Source organism: Nilaparvata lugens, chromosome 2 (assembly GCF_014356525.2).
Source record: "Nilaparvata lugens isolate BPH chromosome 2, ASM1435652v1, whole genome shotgun sequence".
NCBI lineage: Eukaryota > Metazoa > Arthropoda > Insecta > Hemiptera > Delphacidae > Nilaparvata > Nilaparvata lugens.
This window is the reverse complement of record NC_052505.1, coordinates 85,135,493-85,156,008: the sequence shown is the minus strand read 5'-3', so window position 1 is coordinate 85,156,008 and position 20,516 is coordinate 85,135,493. Positions and strand designations below refer to the sequence as shown.

The following is a 20,516-nucleotide window of genomic DNA, read 5'->3' as shown; positions in this document are numbered from 1 at the left end:
AGATACATAGTGAAACATTATAAACATAAGGTGAGCAGTAGTTATATTAGCTGGGTCTTGTATTGGTTTACAACAGCTTCTCATGATAGAAATATTTCTATTTTCTATAATTTGATTTTCCTATAATTTATTTGTCAATTTTAGTTTCTTAAAAAGAAGGATATCGTGACAACCAATACCTACTATTACTATGTAATAGGTATTTGTAATTGGTATTGGTCCAAGTGACTTGGATCCCTTGTTTACAGAACAACGGTTGCTCGTATCCATCAAATCAAATTTAACCTTGAATAAGCCATGTCACCAAGCAAAAGATACCTCAAGAACCAATTAGTGAATCAGATAATATTGCAATGAGGTCATTAATCACTGTTCAATTGCTGGTAAATTTGATAGATTTAGGTGTAGCTAGACAATAGAATTTTGTTTGGTAAACAAGGGGTACAAGTGATACTTCTTATCACCATTTAACTGATAATTGAGAAAGGAGAGCAATTTGAGACATGAAACTGTACGTTTGATTTGGTAAAAGTACACTGAATAGTTATAGGAATAGGTGAATATCATTTCCATATTCATTTCATGAATGAAGAATTAATGTAAGTAAACTTTAGGCTCAATTTTCTCGAAACTAACAATATGACTCTTGGACCCCTTGCATTATAACCCCTTCACATGTGATCATAGTAGATTACCGCACCGTTAGACGTAGATGGTGCCCAAGAGCCCAAGTATTTCAATTTCTCAAACATTCTTCTGAAGAAATAACTGTGACGACGATTCATTCAGTTGAATCGACAGGAAAAAACACACATTTGTGTCTGAATCTCAAAGAGTTTTCATTTTTCTCTAAATGTTGATTGATTGATTGAGTACTTTATTTATGTAGATTACAATATATACTGGCTTATACACTTATATACAATAGCTTACAATACAGCAAAATTATAGATGAATTTACATAATATAGACTAAGAAAATATTTATTGAAAGTATATGATATGAAAAAGTAATTTGTAATATAATAACTATGGATAATTATATTGTTATGCATCTACATAAATTGGCGGAGCTTTGGACATATCAATGTCCATTCTTCGGAAAGAATATTAAAAATATCCTCCCCACTAACTCTCTACCAATTGATGAGAGAATAGCAGTCAAATCATGCACAGTTTCTCAAACTTAAAAATAAAAAGCTAGCCATATAGGTTAGCTAAAGAGCTTTAGCTGAAGGATAAGGGATAATATTATATTAGAGATACCATAAGATCTCATTTTTCAAATTCACTCAAATGTTAATTTCTAAAGTAGCTTGAAAGTTATTTTTACAAAGAAAAACTAGTAAAATTTGGACATTGTTTTCGAACAAAAACAAATTCTGAAGAATGACAGACATTTTACTCTATCAAGCTAGTCTTGCCGCATATATCAGTGTCAGTGAAAATATTATTCCTATTAGTTTCAATGAAACTATCCCCACTCAGTCCAGCCAACCAAGTATGAAGAGTCCCATTAGAACACATGGAAATAATATTCTCACTGTCAGTACCGGACATATTCACTGACATGTGTAAATCCAGCTATATAAACGTTTACAAACACCTTGAGACTATTTTTATGAGGTTATGGTTATGTTACGTCAAGACACAGTTATACATTAACAAAACAGATATTTGCACACAATGACGTTTAAAAGCTACAAACTCCTGAGTTCACGTCAATTAAACTGATAAAAACGGAATTCAACCTCTCTCCACAATAAATTACTATATTCCCCAAGCTTGAAAACAGTACCTACACGCTACGTAGAACATGCCATTCACCAGAGTGCAATAGCTTATGAGAAATTAGTATACTCTAATGACAGTCTAAGAATGTGAGGATCATTAATGATATTCAAGTCAAGTTGAAGACACGTCCCGAAAGTGTTTTAGAGGCATAACACGTTCAAGTAGCTGAGTTGCCAGAGCATGTGACTACTGTCAATTAGAAACGGTACTGTATATACATCACAAAGATCTCACGAAACTTCGTGCGTTTCATTCAAAACACTGTGAGAAACGCCGATCTTATAGCATTGCAATTTCAAATATCATGCACTCCTTAGAAGAGTGAAGAGGTATTACAGTTCTTGATGGTTCTTTTGTTATGACTGTGGGTGAGTAATCAGTGTCAGATCTGTCCTGGGCCTGAGATAATATCAACATATACATATGACATAACATATTATGTGAATACAGACGTCTGTGAAGTGCTGTGTCTATGTTGTGTCGAGCACAAAACATTTTGAGACAATTGCGAACTAGCCGAGATGAGACCATCACAAATTACCTATATCTTAGTTATTGTGGATAAACTTATAAGCCAGCATATAAATTGTACTCACATGAATAAAAATTTAATTTGAACTTTCAAGCATAACCTTGGACATGTTTATTCATTATCAAAATTTGGGAATAGAATAGTTTTGGGCCAAGCTTGTTGTTCGTTCCCGATCATATTTGTATATGATTTGTGATAATTGTATCCACAAATGAATAAATAAAGGGATCTAGATTCAAGATTCAAGATTCGTTTTATTAACCATCAGGCTACAATTATGGCATTAGGCAAGTCATAATACATACTTTTCAAAAGTAGGCTACACACAATTGAACAGAAAATCATACCTGATAAAGCTTAAAGCATATCTACATTACATTCAATTCAGGTATTCAGGTATTCCTCGAGTGAGTAATAGGCATTATTTTTAGATTAAAGCATATATAAAAGGCATTATATTAAAGCATATCTACATTACATTCAATTCAGGTATTCTTCGAGTGAGTAAAAGACATTATTTTTGAGATAACTGTATACAATTTTCTTAAATTTGTTTGAAGGCAGATTCCTGGTTGTTTGAGGCAGTTTATTATACAATTATATACACTGTTGGAAAGTATGGCTTCTCATAGTTTTATTGAGTCTGATTTGTGGTGCTACAATGTTCCTACTGTTCCTGGTATTATATGCATGGTAATCTTCATGAATGGAAAAATTTTCTGAGCTTTCCTTGACGTGAATTAAATTGGAATAAATGGAGAGAGATGGAAGGGTTAGTATACCCAAATTATGGAAATGTGGCCTGCATGAATCTCGCCTGTCGGGCCTGAAATGGAATAATATAAGGATGCTTGAATTCTTCTTATTTTAAAATTCCTATCTAAATAGGTACTTAAAAGCTGATCCAGTATTGCATAGAAATCTGTAAAAACTTTTAGTGACCGTTTAGACATTGATTTTAGGAAATACTAAACTTGAATCACCATCTTGCATTATCAAACTTGAATCAAATAAACAACTTATACCGAAATTTACTTATTTATGAATTATGAATAAATTATAATTACGTCTAATCCAGTATTGCATTGTAATTTTGAAAAAAAATTAAATGTACCGTTTTAGAAATTGATTTTAGGAAATACTAAACTTGAATCACCATCTTGCATTATCAAACTTGAATCAAATAAACTTATACTGAAATTGAATTATGATAGAGTATTTTAATAGGTCTAATTGATTTGTTTATTCATTATAGGAATGACTAGTACCCTCTTTTTACTTATGACACTTGAAAAAAGCATGAGTAGGTACTCGAAAATACGATGATTTTGTTGTAAAAAAAGTGAAAAGGTGGTACTAGCAATAATTTCTGTAATAATTGATATTTGATTGTAGGAGCAGCATTATCGAAACGGCAGCAATGGCGGAGGCGGTAGCGGCAGCGCGGAAGTGTTCCGCGAGCGTATGTCGGCGCGGATGGCGGCGCGACGCACGCACTTGCACGCGGCATGCACGCGTCTTGGCCTCCTCCTGCCCGCCAACGACACACTGCATCGGCCCAACCCTTGGGAGTTCTTCATCAACCGCAAGCACCATCTCATCTGGTGCAACGTATTCAAGGTAACCTTCTATTTAAATACACATACTTTATAGGTCACTATTTATATTCAAGGTCATTACTTTCAATTTCAATACACTTTATAGGTCACTATTTATATTCAAGGTCACTTTCAATTTCAATTTATCAATACACTTTATAGGACACTATTTATATTCAAGATTACAACTTTCAATTGCAATACTCATTATAGGTAAATATAATTCGAGGTCACCACTTTCAATGTTCACACACTTTATAGGTCACTATTTATAATCAAGGTCACTACTTTCAATTTCAATGCACTTTATATTCAAGGTCATTATTTTCAATTTCAATACACCTTAAACTTTGTATTCAAGGTCACTACTTCGAATTTCAATACACTTCATAGGTCACTTTAAAAGGCCACAACTTTAAATTTCAATTCACTTCATATTTAAGGTCACTTCTAGCAATACACTTCATATTACTAGCAATTTTAATACACTACAGATTATAGATTCAGTTGTTTAAACAGAGTGTTTCTAAACCAACGAGCCTCGTGAGTGCTGTCCTGATATAAAAATAAAGGAAGGAAGTTCAGTACACATGGATCCACCGATGCTTTGTTACCAAGATGAACATGGCGGAATATTGCACATTTTTATTAAAATTTTCAATTTTATATCATAGTAGTGTCCTAATGAGGGTACTGATGATCAATAATTCTCAAGTGAAACTCAAAAATAGTATTCAGAGGAGCTTATTAGCTCTTTGAATGGTTTTACTTCACTTAACTTACTTACAGTAGGTACTTTTACTTACTCTACTTTTCTTGTTCGTCACAATTATTAAACTGCATTAAGGGAGCAACGATCCCACAGTATATGACACGTCAAAGTTTAATTTTTACCTTTAAATCCAGTTTAAAGTTTACCTTTAAAACAGTATTTTAATTGACTTGTTATAACTTGTGTGTGAAGGCTTCTTACACCCCACATTTATCCGGTACTGTACTTTGAATTCCAGTACTTTGAACCGTTAAATACAGTACGAACTTACTTTTACACTCAAAGTTATTACTTTATTCTGGTTTACTTTGAGTAAATCATTTTACTCACAGATTTTATTTAACTTACTTCAAGTTATTACTCTACTTTTAATGGGTTTGTTTTATGTGTGAAAACAGATGCTAATCAATAAGTGCACAACCTCAGATAGAAGTGAGATAAAATATATCAACCTTATATTAAAAAAAAAAAAATCAGGACACGATCAGAAAATGACGTTGTAGAATTGATGTAAAGTAAAATGAAAATACAATACTTTTTGAAACGTCAAGTTTTATCAGGCTATGCCTGTTGTCTTCACCCAATCCTATTATATTAAGCGAGCATTTCTGTATTTTTATATCTGGTTATTTATATTTATTTATGATTATTTATGTTCAACGGATCTCGAAAACGGCTTTCACGATTTCCACGAAACTTAGAACATATAGTAGGTTTATGATACAAACATTCGATTGCACTAGGTCTCATCCTTGGGAAAACTCGCTGAACGACATTAAAAGGATAATTCATCCTTGGCTGAAACAGCTGAGACTTTCGTCGTCGTGGATAGTAAAAAAGTGAATGAGTGAGCGAGTGAATAAGTGAAAAATCAAAATATCACATCCCAAAATTCATAAGATGACATATAGCCAGTTGTGAAATATAAACACGATCATTTTTGTTCTGTTTATCAATAAATAAAAATAACGAGCGAAGCTCGGTGCCCCGATATTCATATTATACTGTAACAATGATTTGTGATTGTCAATGGAATAAATAAATAAAATAGCTACCACCACTGCTAAAGTTATTTTCACACCTAGTGTAACGTAGCTAGAAATACATCTTCGGAAGACGTAGCCATCATATCCCAATGTTAAATCTGATAGGAAATCAGAATTATTATGCCTTCTGATATAAGGGCACAATGAAGTTCATTTTCATTTTTGAATATCAATGTGTTTGTTATGCAACGCAATTTATCTTTTGTTTAATATTTCTTATGTACTTGATAGTTGTTAGCTTATTATTCTCATCTTGTTGATGATCTTTTTGCTAATGATCTGTAAATATTGTGAATTGGATTGAATAAAATTTGAATTTGAAATTTTGTGACTATTTGTTGAATGTTTTTAGGCGGCATCTTCATCATGGATGTACAATTTCAACATTCTAGCCGGGTACACGCCGGCCTACCTGCGTCGCACCAACACGGTGGCACTGACCCTGGCTCGCCGGCGCTACCCTCGGCCAAGCCTCGCCCAACTGCGCCACGCACTCAACGAGTCGCTCGCCTTCCTCGTGGTGCGCCACCCCTTCGAGCGCCTGCTCTCCGCATATCGCGACAAGATTCAGGGCGCTTGGCCCAACACGCCGCACGAGAAGCTCGGACAACATATTGTCAGCATGTACCGCTTCGCCACAACCCAACAGGTTAGGTTAGGTCAACATCTTCCTATTCATGATCATCAACCACTAATTTATAATGGTGTTATTAAAGTAATGGGGATAATTCCCACTATTAAGTATTGCTTTATTCAATTAAATTGAATATTTATAGCGTTGATGTACCCTGTTTATGTAATCCTTCTATTATATTCGGTTTTTAATCAAATCAGATTCAAAATTTCTAGTTTATTTACTTCTGTACTGAAATGTGGACTCAAATCAATTCAAGTGGATAGCATAACCCATAATTTTTATTCATTCATAACTCTACCTTCATTGCATCCCATCATTCATCCCATCACTTAGGCTTAAAATACTTCTAGAAAGTCGCCTTTGTAAAATAATAAAATAAAATAAATAAATATATATTCTATAATATGTTGCATTTTTTTATGTAGATGAAAAATTCAATTTATAAAACTATTTTATTTAAATATTATATTTTGGTAGTTCATTATTATGTTTATTCATAGTCAACAAACGATTTGGCAAACAGTGCAACGGTGGAAAAGGATAGAGTTTGTCAGATGACAGACAAGGAAAGTAGACCAATGTGAATCAGATGTTGACTTAGGCCCATATGCAGATACTCGGTTTAACAGAAATCCCAGCTGTTCGTTTAAACCCCGAATGAAACACATTATGACAAATGCATCCATATCTACAAGTGAACGTGGTTTAACTTAAGCGTGATGTTAGCATATGGTCCTTTACAACATAAATTATTTATCATTATATATATAATAAATAAATGAATCTGTAATAAATTTCACAGCTATCAAATATATATATATATATATATATATATATATATATATATATATATATATAAACAGGAGACACGATATAAATAGATTGAAAACACTTAAAAACTTACATTAGAAATGGGGGAAATTTTCGGAGACTGAGTCTCCTTTCTCAACGGAGCACAGACTGCAGTTTTGAATCCAACGGTCGTGTGACCACAGAGTACGCACGGAGACTCAATTGTAGCAGCAGAGACCACAGACGGATGGAGAGAAAAAGGGTACAGATTCAGGGGACATTATGGGGTATTTAGGGGGCGGTTACAAACGGGATATTTAAGATTTGAGTGAGTTATGAATAAGGAAAGGTGTAGCTTATGAATTGATAGAAAAGAGGAGATTTAAAATTAGAAATCATAAAAGAATTAGACTAAAATTGGAGAAAGGATGGTCAGTCTTCATTCCTTTCTCCAATTTTAGTCTAATCTTTTTTGATTCTAATTTTAAATCTCCTCTTCTCTATCAATTCATAAGGAATGGTCAGTCTTCATTCCTTTCTCCAATTTTAGTCTAATTCTTTTTTGATTTTTAATTTTAAATCTCCTTTTTTCTATCAATTCATAAGCTACACCTTTCCTTATTCATAACTCACTCAAATCTTAAATATCCCGTTTGTAACCGCCCCCTAAATACCCCATAATGTCCCCTGAATCTGTACCCTTTTTCTCTCCATCCGTCTGCGCCGCGTAATCTGTGGTCTCAGCTGCTACAATTGAGTCTCCGTGCGTACTCTGTGGTCACACGACCGTTGGATTCAAAACTGCAGTCTGTGCTCGGTTGCTCGGTTGAGAAAGGAGACTCAGTCTCCGAAAATTTCCCCCATTTCTAATGTAAGTTTTTAAGTGTTTTCAATCTATTTATATCATGATATCGTGTCTCCTATATATATATATATATATATATATTATATATATAATATATATATATATATATATATATAATATATATTTAATCTAATACTGATAATATAAATTTGATTTATACATTTTGAAATGTATATACTGTACTCCACGCAAGGTGAAGCTGATTTATTGTGAGGGACACCCCACCAAAAAATGTATTCAAATATAATAATAATAATAATGAATACTTCAAGAGGCATAATGATGTTGCTGGCATACTGCACCAGGACCTGGCATTAAGGCATAAGTTGATTGTTGAGAAAGTCCCTTACTATCAATATGCTCTAACTTCAATAGTAGAAAACAGTATCCACACGCTGTATTGGGACAGATCTGTGCTGACTGACAGAACGATTCCACATAACAGGCCAGATTTAATCCTGATGAATAAGCTGACCAGGGAAACAGTCATCAGGGTGCCTCAAGAAACATGATCTACTTGATGCATCAGGCAGTGATGCTCAACACTGTATCAATGGTTATGGCATTCTTAAACCTAGCAGCAGAATAATTCATAAAAAGTCTTGTCATAGACTGATTTTGATGAAAAACTCACATGGCAATGTGATGAAAAATGAAAATAATAATAATCCGATTAAATAGTGTATTATACCTTATTCCTAACCTTATACCTAACCTAACCTAACCTAACCTAACCTAACCATAATCATAGCATGAATTTTAGTCACGGTATCTGGGAGATATCTTACTGAAAGAAACTAGAGCTGGCAATTTTCCTTTAGGCTACACTAGAAACAGTAGCTCAACTTCGAGTTGACTTGAATATTAATATATATTAAGGTACTTTCCACATAGTTTACACATTGGATGAACATTTTTGTTCCAGGATAAAAAGTCAATGAAATCGAAAAAGTCCTACAATCCAAGATGGCCTACATTCTCGGAGTTCGCGCGCTATTTGATAGACGTCCATAGGAAAGGCGAAGTTCTCGACATGCACTGGACTCCAATCATCGAGTTCTGTACGCCGTGCCACATCGAATTCGACATCATTGCCAAGTTCGAGACACTCCATGTAAGTAAATTCCTACGCCGGCGCCACACTCTTCCCGAGCACGAGAGTAAGGATGGCTACTATGCCAGTATTGTAATTTAAATATTCAATTGAATGTTCAATATTTAAATTAAATATTTTTCAATTATTAAATTTGGACATCTATACATAACGAAATAACACACATTTTCTATGTATGTCTATGTCTAGACGACATGCAGTCAAATATTTCTTTAACTTCATGCCGTGTTTAAATAAATGGAAAAAAGTGTGTTAATATCGCAGCTCGGAATGGATCGAGAAACCATCACAATGAAATATTCGCTTGAAGGAGCTTGCTTGAAAAGTAGAGAGAAATTTGAATTGATAAGAAAATTTATTGCTGGGACAAAAAATGTCAAAATTGTTACTCTAATTTGATAGAATTTTTCCCCAAATTTTAAGAAAAATTCGTCACCACATTCTCTTCAATCCTTTAAGTCTTAGAGCTCAATTTATTTTCATAGAATTAGTTTCATTCAATGTTCAATTATTACACTTTGAGGATAATGCAAAATATTGTTTTATTAACACATGGCGTATAATGATCATTTCTACTTATCTTAATAATAATGTTTAAAATTATAATTTGGTGGCAATGCTTATATATTTTGATTAATATTGGTAAGTTGTCTGGTTTTAATTATGATAAGATGAATTTTATTTCCTGTTCTAGGAAGACCAAAAATACCTGATAGATTTAGCAGGCTTGGGACACATTATAAAGCCTGAATGGAAGAATCCTAGTAAAGGAAGAAATACGAAAGAAGTGATTAGCACATACTTCTCTCAGCTAACAATTCGCCAAATGATACAACTTTACAACATCTACAGGTAATACGGTATCCATTATTAATTTATTAAAATTTAAAATTATTATTTTAACAACAAATAAAAATCTAATAATAGGCCAACTGTCAAATTAAGATCATGCAGAAAATCTGTTCTTTGAAACCATATTTTTTATTAATATTTGATATCGATTCATTATTTCCTTGAGTTGGAAACCAAAAATGTTAGAGTGAAAAATGTGAGTTTTGAAATTCAACCTTTTCTGTTTATACAGGTTCAAATACAAGAAATGTGTCTCGATCTTATTTCTTAGTACCGTATTGTAACCTATCTTATCAAGTAACACATATTCTTTTGGAATTTATAGGCCCACAGATCAAAGTATCTTGTATCTTGAAGATCAAAGTATCTAAATCCTTCTGACAGGATTTATTAAATTCGACAACACAGTCGATGCAGAGTCAATTTTAATATATCCAGTCATATAGGCTTGATTGAAAACATTGAAATTCTGCACAATTTGACAACACTGACATATTCATCTTATTTAAGTAGTATAAAAAGTATTAATGACTCTATAAAATGGCGGTCTTTCATTTTCAAACATTTCTAAACCATCGATCTCTCAACCAGACCTCAGTGGGAACACCTGTAAAGCATATTATTGACGTTGGTGTTCGAAAATATGAAATTAAATCGATCAGGTCAAATCCTAAATACATCTACCTATTGTACACCGAATATTTGAAAATAATTAAATAAACGTTTGAAGTTTCTATTTGGGTCGAGCTTTCTTGAATAATAAATAATTAGCAGAAGGTGGAAAATTATTCATTCGAATATATTTTGGGATAGCATACGTCAATGTGTTTTCAATTCACAGAAAAACTTTGAAAAATATTATTGGAGTTGCCGGAGAAAATTATGAATAATTTCAAATAAAACTTTTAAAACTATGATATATTTTAGGATAGTTTAAGTAGCGTATTCTCCCTGAGAAGTTTCACCCTGAAAATTTCTTGTGATTGTAAACCCACATTAAACCATATTTCAATAAATTACGGCTATTTGTTGCCAATTTCATGAAAAGCACAGCAAAATTTTGTCGTCAACTTGTAGAAATCCTTGTTTTCAGATTAGTTTGAAAGTATGTATAATTTCTTTCAATTACTCAGTTCCCGACTTCAGTCATCATTTTGGATTTGTCTCTTTTCACTTTACAACATAGCAGGTGACACGTGCTTCGCAAGGGTCTAAGTAAAAACTTTGTAATATACGGTAGCTGAATTAATTTAAACAATTAGATACGGGGAAACCCTAATTGCATTGCAATGTGATACAGGCTTCCAAAATTACATACTGAAAATCCCTAACATACTTCACCTACTGAAATCTTTAACCTTTCGGCAGTCGCGCTGTTGTGAAGAGTACAACAGTGTCAGTTTTTTTGCTGCACAAAACTATTAAATGGGGTGGTGTCAGTGAATGAGTCACCAATGCATTCCAAAACTTTCCCCCATCACTCCACTGAGTTGCAATATCAACCGAGCAATGGTTCAGTCTTTAGGTGCCATTTAGTCGCGACAGTGCATAAGTCGCACTGTGCATAAGATAGGGAAAGACTGTATACGGGGACAGTAAACGAAACAATAACACAAAATTGATAGCTTTGCTTGATGTACCTTATTGGGCTATGAAATGGTAACCATCCAAATTTTCATAGGCGTAAAATAAACCAAGTAGATGGAAATAGTATATTTCGCACCTAGGGCCGAAAATGAGATATTTCCGGCTCGAAATCGGTTTTTAAGTCCGAGGCCGTAGGCCGAGGACTAGAAAAGATTGAGAGCTGGAAATACATTTTTGCCCATGGTGCGAACGCTATTTTTCGCCACACCCAAAAAAAACTTCCCAATATATAAGAAATTAAAAAATAAATAAAATTCAAACAGCCTATTTTGATAGTTTGAATCTTGGTTATGACAACTTTTACTGTCAATTAATTTCAATATTAATAATTAATAATTTACAATAATCACCATATTTTTATACTATTAATATTAGGCGCGAGCTTTGCGCCCGGTGCAATATCATGGATAGATGGATGAATAGAATTTTCATTACTATTTTGAAATAATGTGATGAAAAAATTAATATAATTGCATATTTCACAGTTTTGTCTCAAAATATATCTAAAAAATTGATTGAAATATAAATTACGGTAACTAATATAAAAAATAGGTATTAAAAGTCAAAATTCATCGACAAAAAAAAAGTCATTGACCGAGATTCAAACCTAGATCATGTTTGTTATTCACTGAGCTTTGAGTTCTGACTGATGTACGCCTTTACGCTCTCGGCTATTCCGTACTGTTGAACGTTGAGGCCTGACTGATAACCCTTAGCATACACGTAATACTGTAATACTAGACTTCTAAAAAAGTTTACTTCACTCCTAAAAAGCGTACCGTACAACAGACTTTGGCTCATGACTTATATTATTAAAATTAATATTATTATCTGTCTCACAATAAAATTTTCACTCTGAATTAAAGTCAGATAACGTAGGCTATGTAGGCTACTATAATAATAGAGTATAGCGCAAATTTGAAGCCGTTTTGCTGGCATTTTCACAACAAAATATTGCTCTGAAAATAGTTAAATCATAGAGAAAACATTCGAAGATTCAATCTTGAGTGGGCCTAATGTTTTCTCTATATGGTTTAATATTGCAGAAAATTATCTAAAAGTTTTAATAATGAATTACGGAAAAATTACTAGGAATTTTTCAGTCAAGGCTGAGTTTCACCAGTAGGCTTACCTTAAACTTCAGATCTGTGCTGTATTTGCTTATTATTATTGTTGATTGTATTGCATTAAGAAGTGGAATTCGATAATAAAAAAGAAACAATTATTACTCTACCTCACTTTTAAATATTGATACAATTATTGTACTTTGAATTCAAATTCGATTCTTCACTTTCAAATACTTGCGATACGTACCTTTCTGACAATGGACAATGTAGCCAACATTATATTGTTCAGGCTATGGAGATATATCATCGTATTCTATTGTTTGATATCAAAAACACAATAATAAATATTAAATTATGAAACAGTAATTTATAAATATATTATTATAGACATAATACCGCGATTCACGATACATAATTATATAGATTATTACAGTCATTATGAGATTATCTCTCTATGATTTTTGTGAGATCGGACACGATCAGCTGTTATTCAAGGTCATTTTACAGCCCTAGGGCCGTAAAGTTTTACCGGCCTGGTCGGAAAACAATCACTTTCGGCCTCCATATGACGCACGTAAACCAGCTCATTACATCCAAGTGTGGCGAAAAAGTAATTATACAATTAATTAATATGTTTTGACAGTAAACATAGTACTTAACATTTGGAAAATTGGAAGGTTAAGGAAGACTACCAAAGTCAAGGTTAAGACTATACCGGAAGGTTGAGGAAGAATATGAAATAGGCCTATAACCATCCTTGGTAAAGTGAGAATCAATATGAAAAATTTCATGTTAAACAGTCAAGTAGTTCAGAGTTCTTTATTTATGTATCTATCTATTGGCCCTTTAGAGCGAAAATGGCACTCACTGACTGACTGACTGACTCACTCACTCACTCACTCACTCACTCACTCATTCACTCACTCGCAGAGCTAAGAATCTACTGGACCAAAAACGTTCAAATTTGGTAGGTATGTTCAGTTGGCCCTTTAGAGGCGCAATAAGAACGGATTTGGAAAAATTTCCAAAGATACGCCCAAAATCTGCATTTTTCCAGCGTTTTTTTAGCTTTGTCATTTTTATCGAGAACAAATGAACAGAAAATTTTCAAATTTAGTACAGAAGCTCAGCTAGGGTGTAATAATGTTGTGTTAGAAGGAATTTGCAATAACGTCAAAGATACGCCCCAAAATTGGCGTTTTTCCAGCGTTTTTTGCTTTTTCTCAGATTTATCGAGAACAAATGAACAGAAATTGTTCAAATTCAGTACAGAAGCTAAGCTAGGGTGTAAATAATGTTGTGTTAGAAGGAATTTGAAATAACGCCAAAGATACACCCAAAATTAGCATTTTTTTGCGTTTTCTCAGTTTTCTTCATCAAGTAATAGACAGAAAATGTCCACATTTTAGATAGAGGTTTAGGTAGGGTCTAAAAATGTTGTGATGAGGTGACTTTAATATTTCATCAAAGATACGCCCAAAATCAGCGTTTTTCTCAGCTTTTCTGCGTTTTCTCAGTACTTTGACTTTCTGATAGAATGGAGCATGCTCAAAGGAAAAATGCAGGCGAGCAAAGCGAGCCCGCTGATCTCATTTCTGGACGATCCAGTCGGGGGTCCAGGGGGCGGAGCCCCCTGGCTAGACGGATATGGCAAGCGAAGCGAGCCTGACGGCTAGTGTTAAAATATTTACTGGCTTATACACTCTTCTTCTTCTTCATCTTTGGCTGTGCCTTATCCCATTTAAATGGGGTCGGCATTCCTTCCTCTTAGTCTACCTCTCCACAAAGCCCTATCCAATGTTTCCTCTCTCCTCCAACCACTCATTTCAGCAAGTCAGCAAGTCAGCCGCTATTCTATCTCCTCACCTCATCCTAGGTCTACCTCGTCCTCTCACACCATCCAAAACCAAATCCTGCACTCTTCGTCCAACATAATCCTACTCCCGTCGCTGTACATGCCCAATCCACCTCATCCTTGTCTCCTGCATTTTCTTTCCCAGAAGTCCAACTTTTACAGTGCCTCTGATCAATTCATTTCTTATTTTATCTCTTCTTGTAACCCCACACATCCATCTTAACATTCTCATCTCAGTCACTTCCATCTTTCGTTCCTGTTTCTTTGAAATGGGCCATGTTTCGGTTCCATACAGCATAGCTGGCCTCACAACTGATCTATACACTTTTCCCTTCATTTGACAATTCACTCTCTTATCACAAAGAACACCACTCATTTTTCTCCAGTTCATCCATCCACAGTTTATTCTATGCTGTATTTCCACATTAAGCCCTCCATCTCTCTGTACACTTGAACCCAGGTACTTGAAATTTGCAACTGGTTGGAGTTGGTTTCCTTCAAGCTGTAAGGGTAGCCCATCATTGTTTCCCAATACCATGTTCTCTGTTTTTGATCGGCTAATTTTCAGTCCCCTTTCCTCCAAAGTCTTCCCCCAGCTTTCCAGCCTTTCTTTCAACTGATCTTTGGTAGGTTCACAGAGCACGATGTCATCTGCAAATAGCATGCACCATGTTGCTGGCCTCTCGACTACTGGCTTATACACTAATTCACATTAAATGACGGTATAGCTAATTATTCAACGAATTTCACAAAGTATAGAAATTAATCAATGAGAATGAATATTGAATGCAATCAGAATAACGATAATACTTTTACTTTTACTTTTAACGATTTTACTTGATTAACTCGCTAATAACTGTTTTGGCTCTTTTTCAGGTTTGATTTTGAAGTTTTCGACTACTCTTGGACGATTACACCCGAATGGCGAAGCTGGAGCCGTCTAGTCCCACTTCTTTACCTTGATCGTGCCTCAAACAGAAGCTTATGTGATAATTTTTAAAAGATTAATTGTTACATAGTTAGTCCGATAAGTCACCTAGCAATAAGGTTTGTTTAGTATGAAGATACAGTGGTAAAAAGATTGTTAAAATTTCATAATCATCGAGAATAGAATTTCCTACAGTAGAATCAATAATTGGTACAGATTATTAAGGGGGTTTCATTCATAGAAGAATAAATTCTTAAACACTAAGCCAGAAGGCTGAGTGAATTACAAAAAGTCACTATTCATATCGGAGTGTAACATTGAAATAATATTGAATCATATTAACACCAAGTTCTTAAAATGTATGAATTCAGGGCTATTTTCTAATTAAATTGTATTCTTGATCTATTAATTTCAAAGGGTACCATAGTTCTCTTTTATAAACACCAAGTTATCAACAAATTTTTAAACGAGCAGAATTAGACAATTCAATCCAGTATTGAGCTTATTCTTGAAATTTTAAGATCTATGAGCCCTTAGAATTTCACAAATTTATAAAACATTATTGTATTTTACGAAGTTTTAGTGAGTTTTAATTCAAACTGATAATGTTTATGTGTGATACTCATACATTCCAAAATATTTTGAGAAATACTAAATCAATGGAGCAATGAATGGATGAGTAACTTACCCTAAATTTGAAAACTGAAAATACATTAAATTCATATTTTCATATTTGCTCCATTGGTGAAATATAATAAAGAGTAAGTAGGCTACTAAATTTTCAAAATATAATGTACATTATTTTATTACTTATTCCGATTGTTCGTATTTTGATGAATGTCAAACAAACAATGCAATACAATATTACATTGAAAGACATTTTTAACCTTCCGGTAGTCGCGCCCTACTCAATCACACGAGCAGTCGCTTGTTGTAATTTTTACAACATCCAATTTTCCAAGTGTTATGCACTTTGTTTACTGTCAAAAAATATTAGTTATTTGTATAATTACTATTCCCATCTTATTGGATTATTTTACGCATATAAACATTTGGATGATAACCATTTCGTAGCCCAATAAGGTACACCAAGCAAAGCCATCAATTCTGTGTTATTGGCTCGTTTACAGTTCCCGTATAGTCATTCTTATGCACTGTCGCGACTAAATGGCACCTAAAGACTGAACCATTGCTCGGTTGATACCGCAACTCAGTGGAGTGATGGGGAGAAAGTTTTGGAATGCATAGGTGACTCATTCACTGACACCACCCCATTCAATAGTTTTAGGCAGCAAAAAACTGACACTGTTGTACTTTTTACAACAGCGCGACTGCCGGAAGGTTAAATAATTCGATTTCTAAAAAAATAACAAAACTATTTTAACAAATTGAGCAATAGATAGCTTCCATTCAAAGTGTATGCCATCACTCCCCCATTTGATACAACGATGCTCTGTGGAAATCAGTAGGCCTACTGTACTCAAATCTTCCTTAGGTTCCAAAATATTAGAAACGAGCTTCGTCTATTATCAATTTTTCACTGATAAGTAGAACTGATTTAAGAAGTTTCATTAAAGATCAACAATAGAATAATTAAAAATAATAGATAGATTAGGCTCAAAAACTTTTTTCTTTAATTCCTAATTTTATGACAAAAAATTGGCGTTCTACTTTATACAAATGTATGTCGAAAGCCATATTTAGGGCAGAAAATGAATGATCTACATTTTCCATTGTTTGAAGACGATTCCTATCTCTGAAAATAAAACCTAGGTCCTAGGACATACTCAAGCTGTTCAAGAGTACATACTGTAGAAATGGTACTAGTTGATAAAGTTTATAAAGCTTTTAATATTGAATTCATGCATTTTCGACTGATAGCTTAAATTTGAAACAGTTACTGATAGGGTATCATATTCTAGGAATTGATTGTACTTTTGCATAGAAATTGACTAATTGCGATATCTTAAAGATAAATATAGAGTACATAAAGTTAAAAATCAAGTAGCAAAACAATCAGAATTTGAAATTAGATCCTTTAAAGTGCTTATCTTATCATTCGATGAATTGTATCAGAATGTTGAAAACTAAATATATTTTATTCAATTAAAATAGTGCTAGGCCTATATAAACGTTGAAATTATAATAAATCATGATCGTTAAAATAAGAAAGTGAAAACGTATTCTCGCCTTTCAAATATAGGCTATATTGTTTGAATAGAAGTTTTGATTGAAAATGCTATTCTAAGGAAATGTTGAGATAATGCATTTATTTTCCACTTGATTGTTTTTTTAAACCTGTACTTCATAGACGCGAGGAAAAACTTTGGTACAAAAATTAATTAAATTAGATAAAGACTATCCAAATTAATTACCTAAACAAATCTGTTACACGTGTTTTCTACCACGGGTTTCTGTTAAAACAAGAACATCAACTTCAAATTCAAGACAGAATATAGCTTCATCAAAAGAGTTAAATCATTTGAGAGGCTTGATATAACATGGAAACGTATAAGATGAACGAAAAACATGATAAGACACCAAAATTATCATATCAAACAACGATGACCGAATCTAAAATGAATACAACACGTAATAGCATTTTATTTTTAATATGAAGATTATATCATTTTGAGTAACATAGTGAGATATATAAATTTATTGCTTTATTGTTTTGCACACTCACTAAGTTTTCCTGCACTTTGTTCATGATTTTAAGAATGCCATTGAGTGCCGTTTGCATAGTGCCCGCTAAATTTGTGGCGTTTGCAGAGAAAATTCATTTTAAACTGTATTATTCAATATTGAATATTGTTTGTTATAATATAATTCATTTCAAGCCACACCTGATTCAATTCAGTTTAAATTTCAACTGTGCAAACGGCCACAATTGTCACAAGTTTAGATGATTTTATGCACGATATTTTATTGGTTAGTTTTTTGTGATAATGTTGAAATGAATAATGTTACCATCAATAATACCAATTGTTTTGCTTTAAAAGAACTATCAATTAGTGAACTAATGCGAATAATTGTGTACATAGTGTAAAAATATAGAATTGTTGAAGAGTTTATTAAATTTGTTAGTATTTGTTAAAATAATGAAAGTTTTATATTGTTTGGTGTAACCCATTCCACTAAGTAATATCATAGAGAAACAATAGCGTAAGTAGATATCCAATGGTATAGTGCGTTTATGTAGCAACTTTACTGTTATCTCAAGCCGATTATTGTAGATTTTTACTGTTTTGACGGGTAAGAATGTATGAACGGCACAATATGAGAGACTACCAGCGTCATAAAGCTTCACGGTAAAGAACTACGGGGACTATCAGCTTGAGATAACAGTAAAAGTTACCATGGGATATCTATTTATGCTATTGTTTCTCTATGGTAATATCTGCTGATTGGAACAGCAGAAAAAATAGAACTACGTTTATCAACTAAGTGAGAGACTATCTCCAAAAAATGGGATATAGAGGATGGAGACAATTAACAGAGGACCGAGAAGCGTGGAGAGCTGTAGTGGAGGCGGCCAAAGCTCATATTGGGCTGTAGTGCTAAAGAAAAAAAAACGTTTATCAACTTATATTTATTGGTAGACAGGTCTTCCCAATACTTTACCTCATCCCTCAATATTTCAATATTGAAATGAAACATTTTATTCAAAGACTTAAATGAACTTCACATCATTCTATTTTCCGTTTCTCTATTTCATCTCGAAATTAGATCCCTTGTTAGCACAGTTCCTGATCAGATATTATAATAAATTGAGATTCAAATACATTATTTGAAGATTACAAACAACTAAAAAGTTCAGCTATAATAAATATTCTTCCACATGCAGCTTCAAAAATTCGTACTAGAAGTCAATAACTATACTTATAAATTATGAATCTTTTGATAAAGTTTGGGGTTTACTTACAACTGTGAAGAGTTCAAAACGGGGATACAGATCAACCAGCATTCCTCAAGAGTTCTTTGCCAAATATTTTCTAGTTTCAGAATTCCACTGTTGTTTTCAGTCATTTTATTCAAGTTGCCAACATCACAGCTCTGGAATTTGAATAGAAGAATTCTTCAAGTTAGGGAGGAGATTATCTTTGTACATTAAAAATTTAACAAAGGATTTAAACTTTTTACTTGAATTGGGAAAAAATGATCAGAACATGTTCTAATCAATCAATCAATCAATAATTTCATTCAATTCAACACAATATACATAAAAGATTCCAAAATACAAAACATCACAATCAAAAATAAATTTCGAATAAAATACAAAAACAGGCTTCATGGTGGGGTGTGCTGAAGAGAATCGTGTTGATATTAATTGATTTCTTCCATTGAAACAGTCTACTAATAGTGAACCATATTGAACATTTTTAAACTACAACCTCATAAATAATAATAGAAATCCAAGTACCCTTTTAAAAATTGGTCACTCACATCATGTTTCGGCTATATGATGCCATTATCAAGTGATTGGAAAATAAAATCACTTATTTTCCAATCACTTGATAATGGAATCATATAGCCAAAACATGTTGTGAGTAAACAATTTTTTAAAGGGTACTTGGATTTCTATTTTTATTTATATTCAAGAGTAGCCATAAAGAAAAAACTACAACCTTAGTTTATAATAATTATTATCCTTTCAATAACATGTAGGACATATGGGATGGGAGAGTAACATAATTGTTGGAAGCTGTTCATGTGATCATTAGGTGAGAATGAGGAAATGCATTTCTAATGTGGATTGCAGATACACGTTGCAAGTACAAGTTGCAGACTTCCATCGGCAACTAGCATCTGCAATCGAAATTGGCAATTTTTTATTGCCAACTCCGGTGTAAACGCGGCTTCACAATGAAGATTTTCCTCCTATTACCGCTGCAAAGTTTGAGAGCATGAGGAGCTGTCAGCTGAGAGGTATCATAGGACCGATGATTATACAAGAGGAGAGAAGCTGTTTCATTTGTATATTCTTTTCAATAATTGAGATTTGTTAATTAATACCA

At 33.3% G+C, this 20,516-nt stretch overlaps 1 protein-coding gene across 1 annotated transcript; it reads left to right on the top strand.

Annotated features, from left to right (window-relative positions):
- The first annotated feature begins 338 nt into the window (after window positions 1-338).
- On the top strand, window positions 339-18,431 carry LOC120350014 (carbohydrate sulfotransferase 11-like). The gene is given in 7 exon segments (XM_039421952.1): window positions 339-383; window positions 3,721-3,945; window positions 6,094-6,390; window positions 8,961-9,149; window positions 9,844-10,001; window positions 15,447-15,469; window positions 15,472-18,431. Coding segments are annotated over 7 exon segments (984 nt in total). The 5' UTR covers window positions 339-353; the 3' UTR covers window positions 15,534-18,431.
- Window positions 18,432-20,516: the final 2,085 nt, after the last annotated feature.